The sequence below is a fragment of the Epinephelus moara genome, chromosome 8 (assembly GCF_006386435.1).
Source record: "Epinephelus moara isolate mb chromosome 8, YSFRI_EMoa_1.0, whole genome shotgun sequence".
Taxonomy (NCBI): Eukaryota; Metazoa; Chordata; class Actinopteri; order Perciformes; family Serranidae; genus Epinephelus; species Epinephelus moara.
This window is the reverse complement of record NC_065513.1, coordinates 42,576,014-42,598,150: the sequence shown is the minus strand read 5'-3', so window position 1 is coordinate 42,598,150 and position 22,137 is coordinate 42,576,014. Positions and strand designations below refer to the sequence as shown.

At 43.8% G+C, this 22,137-nt stretch overlaps 1 protein-coding gene across 1 annotated transcript in view; it reads left to right on the top strand.

Annotated features, from left to right (window-relative positions):
- adamtsl2 (ADAMTS-like 2) overlaps nt 1-22,137 on the top strand; it is a 48,128-nt gene that overhangs the window by 10,796 nt on the left and 15,195 nt on the right. Inside the window, exons 2-10 of the mRNA XM_050050205.1 lie at nt 7,147-7,252; nt 11,014-11,156; nt 12,701-12,776; nt 13,085-13,187; nt 14,370-14,515; nt 15,915-16,038; nt 16,226-16,306; nt 16,473-16,648; nt 18,086-18,389. Of these exons, the coding sequence (XP_049906162.1) occupies nt 7,148-7,252; nt 11,014-11,156; nt 12,701-12,776; nt 13,085-13,187; nt 14,370-14,515; nt 15,915-16,038; nt 16,226-16,306; nt 16,473-16,648; nt 18,086-18,389 (1,258 nt within the window). The 5' untranslated portion in view covers nt 7,147. The remainder of the gene's footprint in view (nt 1-7,146; nt 7,253-11,013; nt 11,157-12,700; nt 12,777-13,084; nt 13,188-14,369; nt 14,516-15,914; nt 16,039-16,225; nt 16,307-16,472; nt 16,649-18,085; nt 18,390-22,137) is intronic.

Below are 22,137 nucleotides of genomic sequence, written 5' to 3'. Positions count from 1 at the left end.
CAAAATAAAGACGCTGTGGCAAAACGGGGTTAGTTGACCAAAGTGAATTATAGGAAGAACATTTCTGCAAACTGAGGACAATTAAGCAAAGTTTGTGTTAAAAATAGTGATGTTTCAGTCGAGGCACAAAATGAGGTGGGGTGACAAACCTGAGGATATTGTAGCCAAATTAAAGACACGTTGACCTGTCCACACCGTCGAGGAGCCATTTTAGGGCAACGGTTGAAGTCTGAAGTGTAAACTCAGGTTTAAGTTGTGGTTAGTAGCTGTGATGACTCAGTTTAGGGTTTTGGGATAAGGAAAGTATTGTGTCCATGATGGTCCTCTTAAGTGTAGTTGTACAAAGTGAGTCAGTGAGTCCAAGAGCAAGTGTGTAATTGTGTGAGTGTGTACATTCATGCTGGAGCATTTGCATACCTGTACATGCACGTGCATCGAGCTTGAGCACGAGCGTACGCGGTGGCCAACGTGTATGTGTGTGTAGCCAGTCACGCCACTGGCTGAGTGTATACACATGTGCAGCTGTGTCTGACTGAGTGTCCGTCTCCTCTCCTTCTCTCTGTATGTGTGTGTTTGGCAGCTGGCCGGGCTCCAGCTGTGTCTGGTTGGATAATGAAGTCCAGGTGCTGCTGCGCCTGCTTTAAGACACCTGTCACCAATATTTAGTGCCAGAGAAAGCCAGACTGCAAACAGGGCGAGACGAGCTGTTTGCTTATTTTAACAAGGCTGCCTAACTGGACGTGAGGACACGGGATGTACTATGAACCTTTTCCTAGAAGCCCCGTCTGCGTGTGTGTCTCTCTGTGTGTGTCTTTGTGTGTGTGTGTGGAGGTATACGTGTGCGAAAGTGCAGCGCAGAACCTCCAGAAATCATTCAGCTCTCCAGACTTCTGCTGATTCAGACGTTGCAACCGAGAGTGTCTCCCTGAAGTTTTGCCTTAAAGAGTTGAACATTTTGGGGATTTTTTGTGTGTTTTTTATTTTCAACAAATTTTCAAGAGTTTCCATTAACATATATTTGTTTGTCATTTATTGAGGAATAAATCTGATTTCATGATTTTAACTTAAGGCAAAAACAGTTAAAGTGTAGGTGTCTGGAAAACGCGAGGTTGGGCACTGGGTGCTACTTTTGTACCTTTTCTGTGCCAGCTTTCAAGAAGGCGGCAGTAGGTTGCATCTGAGGTGCAGAGCTGAGTCCAGATCTTCTTCCAGGTGCTGTTTGTGTGTGGGCATATCATCCGTGGAACAGACGCAAAGCTCTGGCAGTTCTGCACCAAAATGATCAACTTTTCCATATTTAACACAGACTGATATTTATGGATGAAGGGAAAGATATCTGTTGGCTGTGAATGGTTGTTGCTCGTTGCATGACATGTGATGCGTGCTGCTTTGTTCCAAAAACTGAACTCGGTTTATCTCAGAGTGCAGCCATCGCACCCTGAAAAATCGGTGCTCAGGAAGGCATTTAAGAGCGACACATCCTTATTGAAAACAATGAGTTTGAGCGTGCAAAAAACGCAAAAAGTGTGCATGTACATGTGAAAGTGTGTGCATGAAACTGAGACTCGTCAAAACATTCAAGTGTGTCTATATATTAGACCTTTGGTGTGTAGGAATTAGGGAGATATCTTGGCAGAAATGGCATATAATATGATAAATATGTTTAGTGTATCATCACCTGAAAATAAGGATCATTGTGTGCTTGTTACCTTAGAATGAGTTGTGTCTATCTACATAGACAGCAGGTCCTCATCTACCAAGATTACCTTTTGCACAGCCATGTTTCTACGGTAGCCCAGAACAGACAAACCAAACACTGACTCTAGACGGGGACATTCGTGTTTTCTTGTTTTTAAGTGTCAGTTAGCAGCCCCTCCACAACGAGCCGAACAGCATCGAAAAAACACTGATTTTTAAAGTGAAACCGCTTTATTCAGTGTTTTTACCGGTTTAAATCACCAGGCCTGTTTGTTTTGGAAAGGAGGAGATCTCTACAGATAATACGGTTCCAGGTAAAAACATCCTTGATGTCTGTATCTGAAGTTATCAGAGAACAAAAGTAAGAACACATTAGCAGGTGCATGGCTAGCAGCCTGTCCGAGACAAGGTGAACAGTGTAGAAGAAAGTTTTAATCACCTGGTGTGTTTGTTTTTTGAAAAAATAAATCATTTAGATTTACATGGTCATGTGACCATGGTGTAATTTGTTTATAGTCTATAGCTTTAAATAACTGGTGATTGCATTAGGGGTTCAAAAATCATAAAAGTGGTGATAATCTGTGAAGACTCGCTGAACAAAATGTGTCATAAACAGATCTTATTTGCTGCAGTAACCCAAAATCCAGGCAGTACAGTGGTGCAGTGGTTAGCATTGGTGTCTCACAGCAAGAGAGTTCCTGGTTCGAACCTGTGGGGGGAGCCCTTCTGTGTGGAGTCTGTGGCCCCGTTTAGACGACAACGATTTCAACTGAAAACGGTAAACTTTAGTTGCGTTTTGGCCGATCGTTTACACGACAGCAGCGTTTTGGCTGCCTGAAAACGCAACGATTTGAAAACGGGTTCCAGAGTGCAACGTTTTGGAAACGGCAGCGTCTCCGTTGTCATGTAAACGTGCAATATGCAGTTCCTCTGAAAACGGAGACTTTTCGCACATGCGCATTACGGTTCCAGTCACTAGGCATGCCGGCCGTCACAACAACAATGCTGAGCTCTGTTTGTGCTGCTCACCCTGTTGATTTGAAGTGAAGTGTAGATCTGTTACTGTAGCAACTCCACCTCATCGTCCATCCAGACAAAGTTATCTGTGCATGCTTTCGCCAGTGTGTCTTCTTTGTTTTGGTTTGTAATCACGGCGTTGGAGAGGAAGGCGCTTCAGCGCAGGCGCATGGCGTCATGCTGTGGTGTTGCTTTGCAAATTTACACTGCCACCCATTGGCCTGGCGTGCATACTACAGCGTTTCCAGTAGATTTTGCGGCTCCGTGTGAACGGGGATCGTTTCAATAACGTCGTCATATAAACGCAGAAGTTTTTTAAAACCCAAAGGACAGACTTTTCCGATTTTACTGAAATCGTTGTCGTATAAACGGCCCCTGTATGTTCTCCCCATGTCAGCGTGGGTTTCCTCCAGGTGCTCCAGCTTCCTCCCACAGTCCAAAGACATGCAGGTTAATTGGTGACTCTAAATTGTCCGTAGGTGTGAATGTGAGTGTGAATGGTTGTCTGTCTCTATGTGTCAGCCCTGTGATAGTCTCGTGACCTGCCTCTCGCCCAATGTCAGTCCAGCCCCCCACGACCCCCAACAGGATAAGCAGTTATGGAAGATGAATGAAATGAATAAATCCAAAATCCAAAGGAAAAATCCCGTAGGCTTTTTTGATGAGGTAACCAGGGCGAAGGTAACCTCCATGTTGGCCTACAAAAAAACATAATCCCTGGAGCACTCAGTTAGTTAGTAGCTGCAGGACTTCACCCTTAAAATCCTGATGCAGCTCATTTTGTGATCAGTTACACTTATAGGTGATGGCCTAAACAACAGATCCTAAAAATGTAGCTGTAAATGTTGTTGTGAAACGGCCCATCTTCTCTTTTTCCTGATGGTGAATGGTGTATTTATAAATGTAACATAGTTATGTATTTGGCACATATTCATCATACAGATTAACAAAAGAAAATAGGAGTATGCAGCAGGAATGGTTTGGGAAATCCAGCAGACTGTGCTGGTAAGTGTTTTATACTCTAAACAGGCTTTTGGTTCAGTGTTCCTTTAACAAATCAAAGGCTTCATTGAGTCATTAAACTCGTATATACAACTGCAGAGCCGCTCGAGTACCCTCCTTTTCCTGTGTGTCTGTGCCTGTTCATGTCAGCCTTTACATACAGACATCTACATTTCCTTATAGTCTGAAGAGCCAAACAAAGGCCTACCTGTGTAAAGTCCTAGGAAACTTACCTTCGTCCTTCCAGCACATTGGGGCTTGTTTAACTTTCACACGGGCCCCTCTGCTGTCCAACTCCCGTCTCCAACACCTGTGGCCTCTCAACAGCCTGTCTGTGTCGCCCTCCACCTGCCAGCTCCAGCCTGCCACCGCCTGCCAGCACATTCAGATACCTGCAGCCGGCACGCTGGCTTTGACGCGAGCGTGCATTGTCTGAGAAAATGCCCCTCACTTGCCGTGCCGTTGTTTCGCTGGTGTTTTTCTCTGACGTGCTTGGAAACCAGACAGTGTGTATTTGGTTGCATCTGAAGCAGAGTTCACCTGATGCTGTAATCCAGAACATCTTTCAGCTGCCAGCTTTGTACGCACTCACAAGATACAACGCTAATGCAATTAAGGCAATAATGTGAGTCAGGCAGGAGCTGTATAAACACTTCGCTCTGTTTATGTAAGTGCATTTAGGATGCTGTTAGACTAAGGAAGAACCCCTGTAGGGAGACACAGAATGAAGGGTTAGAGAAAACAGTTCAAGGATTCAGAGACAATCAAACAAACAAACAAGGTAATACTAATGATCTGAGCCGGGCTTGCTGGTTTCCTATGTTTCCAGTCTTTATGATAAGTAAGGTTAACCATGTCCTGACTAAGGGCTCATTTATGCTCAATATGAGATACATATATGGACATGGATGGAGCCTTCTGTCTGTATGGTTATGGACGAAATGGAGCAGTGCCAGATCCTGAGGGCAGTGTAGCGTGGTTCAAGCGAGATATGACCGTAAGACAAGAGGAAGACATTTAAAAAATAACAGAACGAATGTAATACAGCGAAAAGTATTCTCCGTCTACATGTCGCGATGCATTTGATAGCCTCACAGACACACTGCTAAAAGTTACATTAGTATGACCTCCTGTACTGTTGCCTTGTTTCTTGTTGTGTGAAAAATCTATTGGCTGTATCTATGCTATCAGTGACGTATACAGTGTTTAAAACATTAACAACACACGTATCTATTTGCGTTCATAAAGAGAGTATAAATGGGCCCTAAAGCTCATACATGAAGCTGGGGTGGGCAGTTTTATTTTGGTGTAAATGGACAGAAATCCCATAGTTAGCTTTGCGCATGTTGTAATCCAAGTGGACTGAAAGAAAACTTCTGCAAATCCTTTTGGCTCTGTTTTCAGAGACTTTTGGTCAATCACAGGTCATTTCAGAGAGAGGGCGTTCCTATTGGCTGGTCTACAATGCAAATGCGTGTCCCCTATTCAATGGCAGAGAATCCTGCATAGAAAGTTGCTATTCCTGCATTGGCAACAACTGCCTACACTGCAAAACAACCCTAAAAAGAAAGACAGACTTATTATAAAGAGAGTCTGACAATAAACAAAGGGTAAGCACCTCCTGGACCTCATTGTTTTCCCAATTTGCGGACATTTTCAGCCACTGTTTCCCTTTGAGGTACTACTACTTTTGAAATCTCCCGGCAGCAGGTTGCACACATAACACATTGCCATAATGTCACACCTATGCCACTCATGATCCCTGTCCTGTCTGCTGTCTGGTTTCTGCAGACAACGTGTCTCGCCTCAGAGGAGAGACAACTCTGTACCCTCATTCTGCAATCGTACCTTTTATACAGAACGGCAAGGGAAATTAACAACGTGGAATTCCCACCTTGAAGAGGCAGTGTCAATAGGACTAAAGTGTCCTCTGTCTCACTCCCCAGCATAAACCCCAGCTTCCCGCCAGATCAGAAAACTTTCTGTTGCTGCAGTTACACAGGTCAGACTCGGTCAGGTCAGGCTGCTACTGGCCACCAGCCCACTGTGAAAGGCGGTCGCCACTACAGCCACCGACAGAAGGTCTGTCACCTGAGCTTCTGCACACTTTCCTCCCGGGAAAGCAGCCCGAGCAATTTCTGTTTACCCCAGCTTCAATGCACATGACATGAGACCTGTAACAACCTTCTCATCTATCTCTCTGACAGAAAGCAAATAGGTGAATTTTTCAAAATATTAAACAGTTTCTTAAATTGGCATCAAATAGTGCACGTTGTTTTTGAACTGTCATGTCAAATCTAAAGTCTAAGGATTTCCTTTAATCAAATCATGTGAAGTCTTTAGTTTTTTAAACAGGATAGAGTAAATATGTCAGTACGAAGGCTTTCATCAGAGCGCCAAAATGCAAATCTGGTTTGTAAAATCAGTGAGGCGCAGCAACCTTGCTTTCTGCACCTCATGAATTATTGGGCGTGTCCACTGTCTGCTGTTTTGTCTCTTGTATCTTGGATCAACACTGATATGATTTACTGTCAAACAGCCTCCTGTCTGTGCGAAGGTAGAAGACAGCAGCAGCAGCAACACTTCAGGTATCCCCCCTAAACAACCACAGATGTTCTCGGAGGCGAGGGATTTCACTGCAGAGTCAGAAAGGAAATATTACGACCACAAATGTGTTCTCGTGGCGTAAAAAAATCCGACTCCAGGCCCTTCTGTGGGTTTGGAAGCTGAGAAGCCTCAATTTGGAGAAGGAAAGGACATGAAAAAAACACCCACACGTCTGGGCAGTGTGCTTTCATCCACAATTCACATAAGTGCCTGGACGTGGGTTTTTAATGCCACGAGAACTCATTAGTGGTCATGATATTTCCCTTCATACCCTTCAGCCTTTGTTAAAGACTCATCACTGGGTGCTTCCATCTCGAATCACAGACAGGTTTCTGGCCCAAATTTCCTCCATTAATCACACCGCTGGCTGCTCTGTGTTTGGTGAAAACTGTCACGTGTATGATGTTGAGTGTTGAGTGCTTTAGAGGTTTCTGATTTCTGGCAGCTGATTGCCTTTCATCAGAAACAGGACACGAGGCAGATTTAGGCAGAAACATTACAGCATACCTTCACATTTTCCCGACATCTTACTTTGTACTGAAGTCACCTTCGAGGTTTTAAACTCTTTAATAAGCATCAAGGGAACTGGTACTGCTGTAATCATTAGAACTTTCCCAAGAGAGATATATCTTTTAAATAACTATGTACTTCATACACAGAGGTCAGAGGTCAGTTACAGGTGCTGGTCGGAGTTCAGTTTCTTTGCCCAAGTTGCTGCAGCGATGACCTGGAAACTTACCAGAGCGGTCTCAACCACCAGATTTTTCTACACATATCAATCCTGTCTTATGTCTTTCTTTCTCTCTCTCTCTGATTAACCAGGATGAGGGTGCTGTCGTGGGAACAGTGCGGGGAGACGGGCGTGGTCCTGCTGGGCTTCCTGACGCTGGCGGTGTCTGTGGGGAACCTTTCCACCAGGGGGCTGCAGGTACGTAACACACAGATACACACAGGAAAACACACAATATGTACGTCAAAGTGTCAGATATTCAAACGTTTTAAATGTCACTGCCCTCATACCTTATAACCATAACCCTAACCTGTTATATACATCTCGTCAAGTGGACAGAGAATTCTTTTCACTATTTTCACAATATAACACTATTTATTATTAGAAATTACCAATTAGTTCTGTTCCATCATGATTAAAATTTCTTTGTTGTCTCATATCTGACTTAAGATAAGCTTCACTCCCTCGAGGATCTCTGGCGATACTGCCCTGTTTCGTCTTTATCTGTATGCCTTCAGAAAAATGTGAAAGAAATGAACGCAGATTACAGACAGAAGGCTCCGTCTCTGTGTGTAACGCTGAACGTGAATGAGCCCTTAAGCTGCTTTCACCCTGCCACATGGTACCAGCCCATGCAAGGGCATTTCCTAAAAAAGCAAAGTGTTTCTAAGAGCAGCTGCTTCTGCTACAGTGCAGGTCTGTGATGACAGGCAGGTGCTTTGTGTACGTCACTGGCAGAAGTGCAAGCTAGCTTGTAGCTACATAATGTAGTAAGACAATGGGAATCACCAAAATTACCAAAGATCTCTACATGTTTATTGGGACATTAACCAGTCGACCAGTCATCTGAAGTTTGGTGGAAATGTTATTCCAGGCCGAGTTATCCTCTGGTTGTCCTAATTGACCGCCCCCTTCTATTTGATCGGCCAAAGCCAGGCAGCAACCACCAGAAAGTCGACAAGGTCAACTCTACCTGGACAGGTCACCAGACTATCACAGGGCTGACACATAGAGACAGACAACCATTCACACTCACATTCACACCTACGGACAATTTAGAGTTATCAATTAACCTGCATGTCTTTGGACTGTGGGAGGAAGCTGGAGCACCTGGAGGAAACCCACACTGACACAGAGAGAACATGCAAACTCTGCACAGAAGGGCCCCAGCTGGCTGGTGGGTTTGAACCAGAACTCACACTGTAAGGCGACCGTGGTGACCGCTGCACCACTGTGCTACCTAACTGCAGGATTTTGCAATGCAAAGTCTGAATACTAACTTTAAGAAGTAATCTGCAGACTGTGATGAGTTGCTGTCAGTCGACCAATCAGCGACTCGTCTTCTCTCTTTCCTGTCTCTCTCTCTCTGTACCCATCTATCGCTTCCTGTCTCTGTCTCACTTACGCGCTCTGTCTGGTATTTCCAGTGTCTCTTGTCCTCTCTCACAGCTGCTCTGTCTCACACCTTTACAAGGAGCTCAGTGCACATTCCAGCGGTCACTCTGATGAATCTGTCTGAATGAAGGGACGCAGCCATCGGCCTGAATTAATGCTGCTCCTGCACATGAGGAATGTGTGAAATGCTGACCGTCTTCACACGTTGGAGCCCCAGAACAAAACATTTAGACGCACATTTGCTGTGTTGCTATTTGATTCTGACGCGCTCTGTTCTGACCGTCCAATCATCTGTGCAGCAGTTTTACACACTGGAATCAGAGTTCTACTAAAAATATTACAAGCACTGCCACTGCTGTTAATGTCACTGACAATACCACAACTTATACTACAAATACGACCACAAAGGCGAGTAAAAATTCAACTTTTACTTAATAGGTGAAGAAATACTCAGATGTCTTACTCAGTAGAATTACCACAATGTAAAACTACTCGCTACTACTAATTACTAGAAATAAATGAAATGGAGTATAAAGTAGCATTAAACTAAAGTACAAGTTCTTAAGCATTATATTTAAGTACAGAACTTGAGTACACAAGCTAAGCTAGCATCCCACATAAGTCTTACCAGAAACATTAAGGTTTTGTGGTGAGATAAGGAGGTATCCTGTCGGTAACTCCTCATCTAAACCTCTTGAATCAGTCATTCCTTTGAGGCGTTTTCAACATGAGCGACAGAATAAAAATAGAAACTGGATGTTCAACAAAAGTTCAGCTCAAAACGGCATGCTGCATCCCGTGGCATCTCGTCGCTCGTGGGCAGTTGGGACAGTCCAGTAGAAAACAATGCAGTCAAAGTGATTTAGTCGCTGATGCTCGCGTGGCATCCAGTTAGGAAGCACCTAAACAACCTAAATTCCAAAAAACACCACACCCTGTGTGGAATATTATGAAGCACAAAATACGACAACGGAGACCGCAGACTGTTGAACAATTTGAGATATCAAGCGAGAAAGGCACTTGAAACAGGCTGTTGTTGTGTTGCCCCGATGTCAATCAGTGATCCTCGGGAATACCAAATCACCTCCGATGTAACGACGTGGAATTCCCGAAATACAATCGCGAATAACAACATGATCCTGTCCTAACTTTTTTTGGAACGTGTTGCAGGGATCAAATTCAAAATGAGTGTATATTGATTTACAGTATCTCACATAAGTGAGTAAACTGCATTGCAGCTCAGTTTCTGAAGAGGGGCGATCATGCTCTGCTTGGAATTCATGTTTCCCATGTTTCCCAGGTATAGTGGTGGCAGCATCATGGTTTGGGGCTGCATGAGTGCTGCCGGCTCTGGGGAGCTTAGTTCATTTAGGGAAACATGAATTCCAAGCAGAGCATGATCGCCCCTCTGCAGAAACTGAGCTGCAATGCAGTTTTCCAACATGCACCCAAAGCACACCTAGAAGATGACAACTGCCTTGCTGAGGAAGCTGAAGGTGAAGGTGATGGACTGGCCAAGTATGTATCCAGCCCTAAACTCACCTGTGCACCTGTGGGCCATCCTCAAGCTGAGGGTGGAGGAGCGCAAGGTGTCTTCACATCCATCTGCTCCATGATGTCATCATGGAGGAGTGGGAGAGGATTCCTGAAGCAACCTGTGAGCTCTGGTGAACTCCATGCCCAAAAGCGTTAAGGCAGTGCTAGATAATAATGGCTGGCACACAAAATATTGACACTTTAGGCACAATTTGGACATGTTCACTGTGGGGTGTACTCACTTATGTTGCCAGCTGTTTAGATGTTGATGGCTGTGTTTTGAGTAATTTTCAGAGGAAGGTAAATCTATACTACTATACAAGCTGTACACTGACTGCTTTAAGTTATATCACAGTGTCATTTCTATAGTGTTGTCCCATGACAAGATATAATAAAATATTTCCAAAAATGGGAGGGGTGTACTCACTTATGTGAGATACTGTATGTTTTTTTTTCAGTTTCAGTTTCAGTTATTCACATTTCACACAATGTCCCAACTTTTCTGGAACTGGGGTTGTATAATTGTGGCAGGATTGCAATTCTGGGCCAAATATCCCCCAAATGCAGCAAATTAAATGTAATGGACTCTGAGGGATACAGGCCTGCTCTTAGAAAGGCTAAGTTGTGGCCCAGTTGTGGCCCATGTTAAAGCCGACCTCAGAGCTCACAGTCGTGCCGTGGCTGTGGTCGTGCAGCCACATTCAGATGATTTCATCACTCAGAGATGTGTCTTATTGTAAATCAAACTAAATTATCTGTTATTTAGTTACCCCCTTCTCACAAAATAGCAGTTGATGTGCACAGCCATAAAGGAAGACATGAATAGAGAAGTAATCGTCACCTGATTTGACTGACGAGGTTTGTCTGAAAATGCTGGCAGATTCAGATGTTCCATAGGTCTTAATACTGTTAATATGATTAATGCTGCCACTACAACTGCCAACTGAATTACCACTGGTTGTGTATGTGTGTGTGTGTGTGTGTGTGTGTGTGTGTGTGTGTGTGTGTGTGTGTGTCTGTGTGTTCAGGAGGACGGCGTGGCGTCCAACAGTCTGGAGGACGAGCTGGAGGTGACCACCTACTGGTGGGGGGAGTGGGCCAAGTGGACGGCGTGCACTCGTGCCTGTGGAGGGGGAGTGATGTCACAGGAGAGACACTGCCTCAAACAGAGGTCAGTCAGTCTGCGCGCGCACACACACACACACACACACGCACTCACAGATTTGTACTTCTATACATTTTGTTCTTTTACATCTACATTACAGCTACTCAAAGTGTTTTATTAAAGATCTACATGTGAGTTTTACATAAGTTCAGACGTCTGGAGCAACAAGCCAAGCAGTTCTCTATAATGTAATAAAACATTTCCTACATTGAACCTTTTCGTTTTCCTTACAGAATCTTCTGTTCTCTCTAATGAGTTCCCTTTTCATTGCAAACTTTAAGAACCACATCTTGCCGTCATCATTAGCGATAAAGTCTACACATCACCGACAGACAGTAACATCTTCTTGCCACAGCAGTGACCTGCTCCTTGTGATGGGACCTCGTTCAGTCACACTGGCAATGGTCAAAAACAGTAAAAAGTTTATTCTTACACAATCTAATGAGTTAAACTTTGTGTCCAGACCAAAGTGATTTGTAGTTCTGGTCCCGATCCTGATGTTAGTTCAAACTTTCAGAAGTCCCATACAGTTTTGCCTTACCCAGAGGCATTATGTTTTGGGGGTCGTCCGTCCATCTTTCCTTGCATGCATACATATGTATGTTCATCCAATATTAGGTGAAAGTGATAATCCAAGAACACTTTAAGGGAATTTCTTCAAATCTGGCATAAACGTTCACTTGGACTCGAGGATGGACTGATCAGAATTTGGTGTTCATAGGTCAAAGGTTAAGATTACTGTGACCGCCTCCGTCTCATTCTCGTAAATGCGATATCTCAAGAATACCATGAGGGAATTAGCTCAGATTTTGCACAAACATTCACTTCAAGAATGAACTGATTTTGGTGGTCAAAGGTCAAAGTCATCGTGACCTTGTGTCCATCTTATTCTCCTGAATGAGATATCTCAAGAATACCTTGAGGAAATTTCTTAAGATGTGGACTTGGACTCAACAATGAATAGATTAGAATTTGGTCAGCCAACAAGGTCATTGTGACCTTGTCTGTCTCATTCTCGTGAACACAATATCTTAAGAACACCTTGAGGGAATTTCCTCAAATTTGGCTAAAACATCCACTTGGAAATGAGAATAAACTGATTAGTATTTGGTGGTCTTTATGACCTCACAAAAGATATTTTTGGCCATAACATTATGATCATTTGGCCATTATGACAAAATTTCACACAAATGTCTGATAGGATAAAATGATGACATTTTATAGCCAAAAGCTCAAAGGTCAACTTCACTGTGACGTCATTAACGTTCTGCAAAAACACTTTTCTGGCCATTGTTCAGCGTCATATCTCAGGAACAGCACGGGAGACATTTGGTCAGATACTGAATTTGTGACACTAATGTTGACACTGTGCTGATTGTATAGATCTTCTGAGCTGCCGGGAGGAGATGTGTGAAGCATTCATGTTTTCACAGACATGGATGTGAACTGTAACTGCAACTTCACTGGTTCACAGAGGCTTGCAACTGCAAAGCAGTGATTCTAGTTTTTAATATGTTGTAATTTCTCCATTTTTTTTTTCTTATTCAAAGAAAGAAAGTTGCTGCTGGGAAGGACAACATGACCTGCACAGGAACTGCAAAGAAATACCATCTCTGCAACACTGAAGTGAGTCACAGACTTCCAGTTAATTTCTCATCCCTTTATTTCACATCTTTATTAAAACAAACACAGCCCTTCTGACTGGCTGACAGTAGAGGTCTGTGGTTGTGGCGGACGGCCTCCAGGCGTGACTGCGTGGAGCTGTTTGAAAGTGAAGCCGGGCGGGGCTCAGAACCATGGTGCACTCTCAGAAAACCATCCCTGCACAAATAAACGCTTAAAAAGAATTTATTTGTATAACATACTGTAAAACCGAGTCTTAACAAGTGTGAAACAGACCTCTTTTAATGGTCTGTGTTGTCTCTGCACTGCAGGAATGTCCTGCCACTGGGAGGAGCTTCAGAGAGGAGCAGTGCTGGTCCTTCAACTCCCAGCTTTACAATGGGAGGAACTACCAGTGGAAGCCTCTGTATCCTGGTATTAACACCCATAAAACACACTGACAACCTCCTTTTACTACATTAAACAGATCTGAGGTGACGGAGGTCTTTGCTGAGCTACAACATCCAAAACAGTAGCATCCTTTTTATGACTCCTTAAAACTTTAATCGCCTGTTAATACATGTTGTTTTAAAACAGGTTCCTAATTTAATATCTGGAAGATTTCTTTTTTATTTATTCACCTTGTTGGCATTTATTTGTTAGTGAGTAATAATTAAAACAAAAGGTTGTATGAGTGACAATAGATCTCTGTGGAGAGGTTTGTGGGGAATGTGAGCTGTGGGACAAAGCGGAGACACAAGGTTTTTGGGGGTTTTGTTTGATTTTCAATAAACAAACTCTTGGCTTTGAGAACATGACTCTCTTATCACCAAATTGGGACAATAAATACAGTATTGAAGTTTGTAACGGCATGATGAAAAGTTAGCGGGGAATATTTATCAGCTGCACTCTGGTCCATCTCAGTGCCACTCTCCCTTCCTTCCTCCCTCTGTGTCTCCCTGAAATTATAAATGAGAAGCTAAATGTTATAGTGACAGGGTAGGGTCCAGGACAGTGGCGTTTCATCTGATTTAAAATAAGTTTTGCTTTTACAGAATATTAAACCTCTTAAAACCCAACAGGTCGCACCGGCCTCAGCTTGAGCTAGTTCTGCGGCCTAGCTAGTGGTCTGAAAGAAGAGTTCTCAATCTCAGCCCAAGCTCGATGGGTCCCGAAAAGCCAGATGGGTCGGACCAGGTAGAAAGGCAGAGGGAGATGTCAGGCTCTACTGAGCTAGCTAATGTTACAGCTCAGCCAAGGAGGACACCATTAATGTTTACCTTTCATGCTGTCCATGAGTAGATGCACTCTTCCTTCTGAGCGGTGATTCGGTCGGTGGGTGTAGCTCAGTGAAAAGACAATAGTTCCTACATGAAATTGCTCCAAACAGGGTCTGTGGATTATATTAAGTGATCAGGTCATGATTTCTGGACAGAGACATTGCTGTTGAGTTTTTCAAATGTAATTTTTGGCACTTCCATCAGCTGCCACTGCCCATCAGCAAACAGCAGAGTGAAAGAGTGAAATATCCAGCAGCCAGTTATTTAGTGGTTCGTGGAACGTGTAGGTAAAAGTAGAAATTGTGACCAGTGACCTCTGTCTTGTATTCCTCTCCAGACGACTACGTTCACATCTCCAGTAACCCGTGCGACCTCCACTGCACCACGACCGACGGCCAGAGGCAGCTGATGGTAACAGCACGAGACGGCACGTCCTGCAAGTACAGCAGTTACCGCGGCGTCTGCGTGGACGGTAAGTGTGAGGTGAGTCCAGCTTCTTCTTTACTTTCTACCTATTTTAATTCCCCTCAGACAGTTTCACTCCACTTTCAGTTTTCAGCACCAATAAAGGCACTACATCAAGTCTGTATGACCAACAAACCCACAGGAGGAACCTGCTGCAGTTCAGCTTTCTGGCAACAATGAAAATGAATGAGATGTAAACCCCTGAGCGTCATGGATCTTTCCTGTTTTCCTTTAGTGCATTTTCTGTCAGATAGACCCATTTATGACAGCCTGCCTGTGATGCAAACATTTTATCCATTTGAGGGTTTTTCTGTCAATGATGTTTAGTTTCTAAGGCTGCGGATGATGCAGACACCTCTGCTGAACCACCAGGGACTCTTTCAGGTTGATAATCGGCTCCGAAATCTTAACATAAATAAAACAGTAATGCACATACTCTTTCAGATGATTCATTTTATGTCACACTTTATCTTATTCGATCACCTTCCAAAAGAATCTAATGTCGTGATTTAAAATATTTAATAGCTTCTGCATCATTACCATGGTACGTAAATGTTGACATTGTGCGTTTCTGCAAACCACAAATAAGTTACATTTGCATGTTTCATATGTTTCGTATTAAAGTTTTTATGTGACATAGTATATGAGCTGACTTTGTCATCAGGAGGTGGAGGGGATGGTGGATGGTGTGGCACCTAGATGAGACACTTTCCAAGCTGCAGACCGCTGTTTAAGACCAACAAATGTGGTTGTTTTAAGTGACCTGTCGCTGTTTTTCTAGTAGCTTATTAGCCATCAAACGTGGGTGTTTTGTAGCAACCTATCACTGCTTTTCCAGTGGCGACAGTGCCATGAAAAGCGATTGCTTTGTACAGAGAAATCACTGCGTGTCCTGCCAGGATAGCACCACAATAAGCCTTGTTTTTTACAGTTACATTGCTGCATTTTCCAACAGCTTTTAGCCACCAAACATGACTGTTTTGTAACAACCTGTCACTGTTAATCCAGCAGTTGCAGTGCCACAAAAAGTGTTATTTTTTATCAATACTTTGCTGCATTTTTCTGCCAGTATAGTGCAATGAAATGCTGTTGTTTTTTTTTACCAAGACGCTGCTGCTTTTCCAACAGCTTTTTAACCAGCAAATGTGGGTGTTTTGTAGCAACCTATCACTGCTTTTGTTCAGTGGGGATAGTGCCATTTTTTATCAAGACATTGCTGCTTTTCCAGTGGAGATCGTGCTCTCCACACTGGGTATTGTTAAGCAAAAAGATCATTTTTTCCTGATCATAACCAAGTGGTTTTTGTGCCTAAACCTAACCACATGTTAACCATCATTGCACCCACTACATAATATGACTTATAGTGACTTTTTAAAATCTTATCCTCTCTTCTTCCTCTTTCTGCTTTGCTGCTCAGCCAATCGGATGTGACGGAGTACTGTTTTCCCCCAATATCTTGGATAAGTGCGGGGTCTGCCAGGGGGATGGCAGCAGCTGCAGCAGAGTCACCGGAAACTTCCGCCGTGGGGCCACGACTCTGGGTGAGCTGGGTTCAGTTGTGCCAGGCTGTCCACCCATGAATATGAAGAGTAATATGTCGGAGTCCTTAGTGAGAAACTGAATTTATATTAATGTCACCAGGATTGCTCAGAATAATCTTATTTAAAAAAAGGCAAAGCAAAAAAAGCACGAGGTGACACTGACTACTTTCTGTTTCCTGTCGTCAAGGTTACTCTTTTATTACTCAAATCCCTGAAGGATCATGGGACATCCAGATTATTGAGAGGAAGAAGTCAGCTGATGTTCTAGGTGGGTAATTTAAATACATGTAACTATTTATATTCCTTGATTTTACACATACATGCTCACAAAAGACAACAATGAACTGTCTTTTAAATGTTTAATGGAAATGCATGATTATAAGTCGATGGAGAAAAGCATCTGTTCTCGGTTTTCCATTCATCTTGTCCCCCAGCTGTGACCGACCAGGCAGGCAACTTCTTCTTTAATGGGGCCTACAAGGTGGACAGTCCCCAGAACTTCCATGCTGCAGGCGCCGTCTTCAAGTACCGCCGGCCCATGGATGTGTACGAGACTGGGATTGAGTACATTGTCGCCAAAGGCCCCATCGACCAGGCCATCAATATTCTGGTACACTGAACCTTCCTCCAACCACCTCTCTCCCTTTAACTCTTCCTTCATGTATACGTAGTGGTCTCAAAATGTTTCAGTAGGCCCATACAGAAGTTTTTAAAAACCATTTCAACGTGTTTTTATTTTCTGCTTTTGTCCTTAAAGGAAAACTCCACCAATTTTACACATCAAAGTATGTTGACAGTGCTTGAGGAGCATTGTGTATGTCAAATAAGTAGTATAAAGCCTTCGGTGTCTCCAGAGGGAGCTGTTCGAAGTCTAATAAATGTCCTCAGTGAAGTCTGAAAATGACAAAACACTGGACGTGTGGAGTTTGATAAAGTTTTCCAGACTTGCGTAGCCCGCTGCTCATCTCTGCTGCAGGCTCCAGGCCCCAGGCTCCATCAGCTGTAGGTGCTGGAGTTGTATTGTGGGTAATGTAGGCACCTGGATTTGACAAGAAAGAAGAATGCATGCAAAGCTCTGGTTCTGCTACGTGAGTGGAGTACTCTTTTAAGGCCAGCAGATGATGTAGAAACAAAGGGATGTTTTGTTGTTTTGGCCTCTGCACTTTTTGTTTGCTAATTGTAAAATAAGAAGTCCAAGAATGTAAGCTTTAGGCTACTGTTCTTAACTCTTGAACTTAATAAAGGCCGCTCTGATTAAGACTGCTGACTCAGGAGGCAGTGAAGACTGCCAACACTCGAGCAAACAAATTGAGCACAGAGGCTATTTGGAATATTTCCTGGCAACAAGATGCTCATGTGTGATTAAAGCAGTGATGCTGTAGCAGCTCAGCCTGTAGTGAATCAGAGATACCCATAATGTGTGTATCCTCTCCTTTTTAAGAGTGTCTGCTAAATGGCTGAGATAATGGTGAGTCTGTGTCTCGGGCTGATTGAGCACAGGCCTCGTACTCAGACAGGGGCCATATATCTCAAACAAGATCCATGTCACAGGCCAGGTTTGATAGAGCTCTCTGCACGCTGCTGGATCACAGAGATTCTCCTGCACACTCACTGTGACTCTGCTGGTTCATCTCTGCTAACAGTTAGTTGGTTATCTTCGGGCTTATGAGCCAAAATGCATACCATGTAAAACGTCATAGACTAAGCCAGGATCAGTACACAACAGCATGTATGTAATGCAGTTATGCATTTATGCTTAGATACGTATACAGACACGGATGGCTTCCACCTTAACATCTGCTTTGTCGATTTCCCGTCTCCAAAATGTTTGGAAGCATGGGTCAAAGTTTCTACCATCATCATGTTTCAAAGATCACAACTTTTGTGTGGGAAGTGACGTACGCCTCTCTCAGGCCTCATTTTGTGCTTACACAGTGTTTATAAATGAGACCCTTGGTGTGCAAAGGTCTTAACGTGATTTGACTGGCCTGAAACCTGTACAAACAAACCAGACCTTGACTTGACTCAGTCTACTCTCGTCACTCAGGTGTGGAACCAGAACGGTCGCACACCGTACATCACTTATGAATACACCGTCCTCCGAGACTCCCTGCCACCCGTTCCACCTCCTCCTGTCTACACCGGGTCAGACACCTCTGCTGGAGAGGTCTCTGTGGAGGTGGGGGGTCTGCTGACCCCTAACAGTAGTCTTTATGACGAGTTGGTCCCTGACAGCCAGATGGAGCCAGAAGATGTAGATGGGCAGAAGGGCCAAGAGACTAACGAGGTGTACGAGGAGACGGCGGCCATTGACTGCGACCAGGATGGGGCAGCTGGCCCAAATTTTGCAGGTAAGGCCTGTTTGTAGCACCTTAAATCTGTGTGTGTTGTATGAGAATGAAATATTTCAGGCACCAGCAAATAACGCAGAACTGCCTCCTACCAGATCCAAAAATGGAAGATACATTTTCTTACTATAATTTTTGCTACCTATCAGTTGACATGTATGCCAACAGCAATATATCTGTTATCGGATAATATTGTCCATGCTGATATATATTGGCTAGGCTGCCATCACAGCTACAAAGCTGTAGCCGAGCCGAAACCACCCTTCCTCCCATCGCTCGCAGGTCTACGGTCATATATTGCGCCCACCTGGTCAAACCACTTCCAGCTCTTTCTTTCTGAACCACTTATCTTGCCTCCCTATGTTCAAATGTTCCACCAAAACAAGTTGCTCCAGAAACTATTTTGTAAGGGTACCGTTGCCACATCCTGGGCTTAGCGCCGCCAAAGACGCCCAAGTTTTTTTTTTACCTTATCGCCATATTATGATGGGCTCAGCCAGACCTTTCTCCAGCACTAAAACAAAGTGTGGAGATAGGTCTGTCTGTGTGAAACTGCTCCGTGAAAGTGACGAGTCATGTGATGATTCTCTCTGATCAGTTACCTTTAACTCCACCCTCTATTATCGGCTTAGGTCGCTTTAAACCTCAACCGAAGTGGTACCAAAAGAAGTACCGGATACTGTCCACAACTTTTTGCCAGTTGAAAACCAAATAAGTTGAGTTGAGTCGAGTCGAGTCAAGCTGTGCTGTACCATGCAGTTGAGATGAGGCATAAGAGGAAAAAAAAGGGGGAAATGTGTGTGAGAAAAAAAAAAACTGAAGGGAAGAGAAAGTTAGACAGAGAATAAATCAGAAGGTGGTTCAGTGGCCCATTGACAGATGAGATGAAATAGGTCAGATTTTATAGCCGATCCTTTATCTCACTCCTTTTTTCTGTGTGTGTGTGTGTGTGTGTGTGTGAGAGAGAGAGAGAGAGAGAGAGAGATATGGCCCTTTGGAGCTCTGCATTATTCATGCTACAGACACATAAAGAGGATCAGCAGCAGATGAAAAATTCAGAGTTTCGTGGTGTTTTTTTCTCCCCCTTTTAAAAACGGCTGCATCACAAACATGAGCAGTAATGGCCTTCCTGCGGGCTCTCAGCTCGCTCAGCTGACTGTCGAGGCCATTACACCACCGCTTCGGGCGGTGAGATGAGATGGGGAGGTGGTTGAAAGGCTCACCGTACACTTTCTGCACAGGCTGACGTCATACTACAAACCACAGAGCGCTGAGTTTATCTTCTCACCTCTGCTTTCTGTTTTCTTACTCCTTTTATATCTTTGATTCACTTGATGTTTTAGAAATTTCCTGCAAAAATTATGATTTTTTTATTTTATTCTCTATAGGTAACCCAACAGTGCAGACTAGCACAGGCCTACTTATCAATCACAAAGTTCCACAAGATGAGTTTAGTTTCCTTTTGTACACTGAATTACCAGTTTATTAGGTACACATGTACGATATGATACAATGCAATACAGCAGCCGGTGAATAAATCGTACCTTTGTGATGCTCAGTTTTTGTTGTCAGATAGAATTTGGGGTTGTAGTTGTGTTGTATTGGACTGCATGGTATTAAAATATGTTTCTGGAAAGAAACCTGGTTTAAATTCCCTCAAGGGAACACTTCACCTCCCAAATGACCTTTATTATATAAATTAATCACCCTTTGTTACACAGGATCCGTGAAGAAAACTGTTTTGCATGCCTCCACAGTGAACGGAGAACCCGAAAAATTGGGGAAATTCTTGATGAACTTGACGCCATAGGCGATTGCGTTTAACAACAGCAAAACTATATTAAAACATCAGTTTACGAACTCTCACACAGCTTGTACAGTTCGATCTAAGTCTCATTTATCCAGTTGTATGCTCAGTATTTCCCCAACAGACAGCTCTTCCCAACGAGACCTGAACAGAAAGCGAAACTAGTTCAGTGAGACAAAATTAGAGTTTATGTCGATGGAGCCTGACTTTAGAGAGCATAGATAAGTTTTACTTTCTGTTCAGTTTCTGCTGGGAAGGGCTGTCTGTTTGGGAAGTGCTGAGCATCAGAGTCCTACATGGGTCCATTTTTGAAAACTCACACCTGCCCATACCCGTAAAGCTCAGCACAAGACCGACCTGTTAAGCCGGAATTCCACTGGATGTGTGTCCGTTGCGGAACGGCTGCGCTGGTTATCCGCTGTGTGCTCCGCCATCCGTCAAGTTTGCTGTGCGGAGCAGTGCAACCCACGAGATCTCGTGAATTCATGCATAATCACGTGATATAACAAGATGTAGTTTCTATAAACAGACACAGAGAGTAGTAGGAAGACATCTGGGTGCACCTCCATGATTAACATCTCCTCGTCCATGGTGTCAACGGGGTGAAATGACATCTGAAAACCTCTGACCTGTTGACTTCAGGCCTGCCTCCGCCCATTATGACGTTTTCAAAGTGTAGTGCAGGGAAATATGATCCGCCGTGAACACTGTGTATTTTATTTTGAAAATTAACCAGATGTTTTATGTGGTTTCTGTGCACGACTTCCTGCCCTGCATGATCTGCTCCGTGCTGAATTGCTGCCTTGTGCTCCGGCGTCCAGCAAAAATAGAAGTCCTGTGTATCTGTTGCGGAGGGCTCCGGAGCGCCGCAGCTGTGACGGAGCCGGAACGCAGCACAGCCGCAGCTGGTGGAAGCACACACATTGACTGGTATTGAAACGGATCGGCTCCGCTGCCATTCCGCAGCGCAGACGCAACCAACACGCATCTGGTGGAATCTGGGGGTTACCCGTCATTACCTCAAAGTCAAATCCACAAAGTCCACACCTGTTGATAAAAGTCCTGCCATCTGATCACCATCCGTGATTAAACCCCCCCAGGCTCCAGTCCCTCCATTAAGCTGGTTCTCCGTTCTTGAATTGGACGTCTCTTTGACTGGATGGTGAAAACATTCAATCACTGCCAGGTTAGGAAACATGTTAGCATGCTCCTTCCACCACCATCAAACCTCCAAAGGATCCTCCTTGGGTGTCTTGAACTCCATGTAGGCTGCCACCTCATCCTCGGGCTGCAAAGTTTCATGGCTGGAGTCCTCCACATCGGTGACCAATGTGACCACGGGGTCAAAGGTTACACTTATGTCAAAATCAAATGAATTGCAGCTTAATTGTAGTGATTTCGATGTCAAAGATTTACACATATACTGCACTTCTTTTGCATAAGTTTTCTTCTAAAAAATAAAAAATATATTTTTGTTCTCACCCGCTGCCGGCCCGCATGTCGTTCATTTTAACCAGTGCCCATACCTGTGAATTGTATACCCAAGACTACATGTTTTATGGCTGCATCATTCCATCAAATCAAAGTACTACAGGTGTATCAGTTCATACAGATTTTCCCCAAATCCAGCCTCATGTGTTTGGTATCTTTGGAAACGCTCAATCCGAACTACACGTTTAAGGTAAAATTCTGTGGGTTTTACACCAAACGTTCATCTTGACCATCATGACCGTCACACCGCTGGGTCAGTTATAGAAGTCGACACCAAAACAGCTGGGTTTCTCATAATCCCTCAACCTGATAAAGAAAAATTGGTTTTGCTTTTACGCGACCTTTAATATGTCAGGTTACTGCAGAAAGCAACAATATTTAGGGTATTAAAGTGCATTTAAACCTGTTTGAGTAGGATTCTGTCCAATAGATCATGATGACTGACAACAGCAT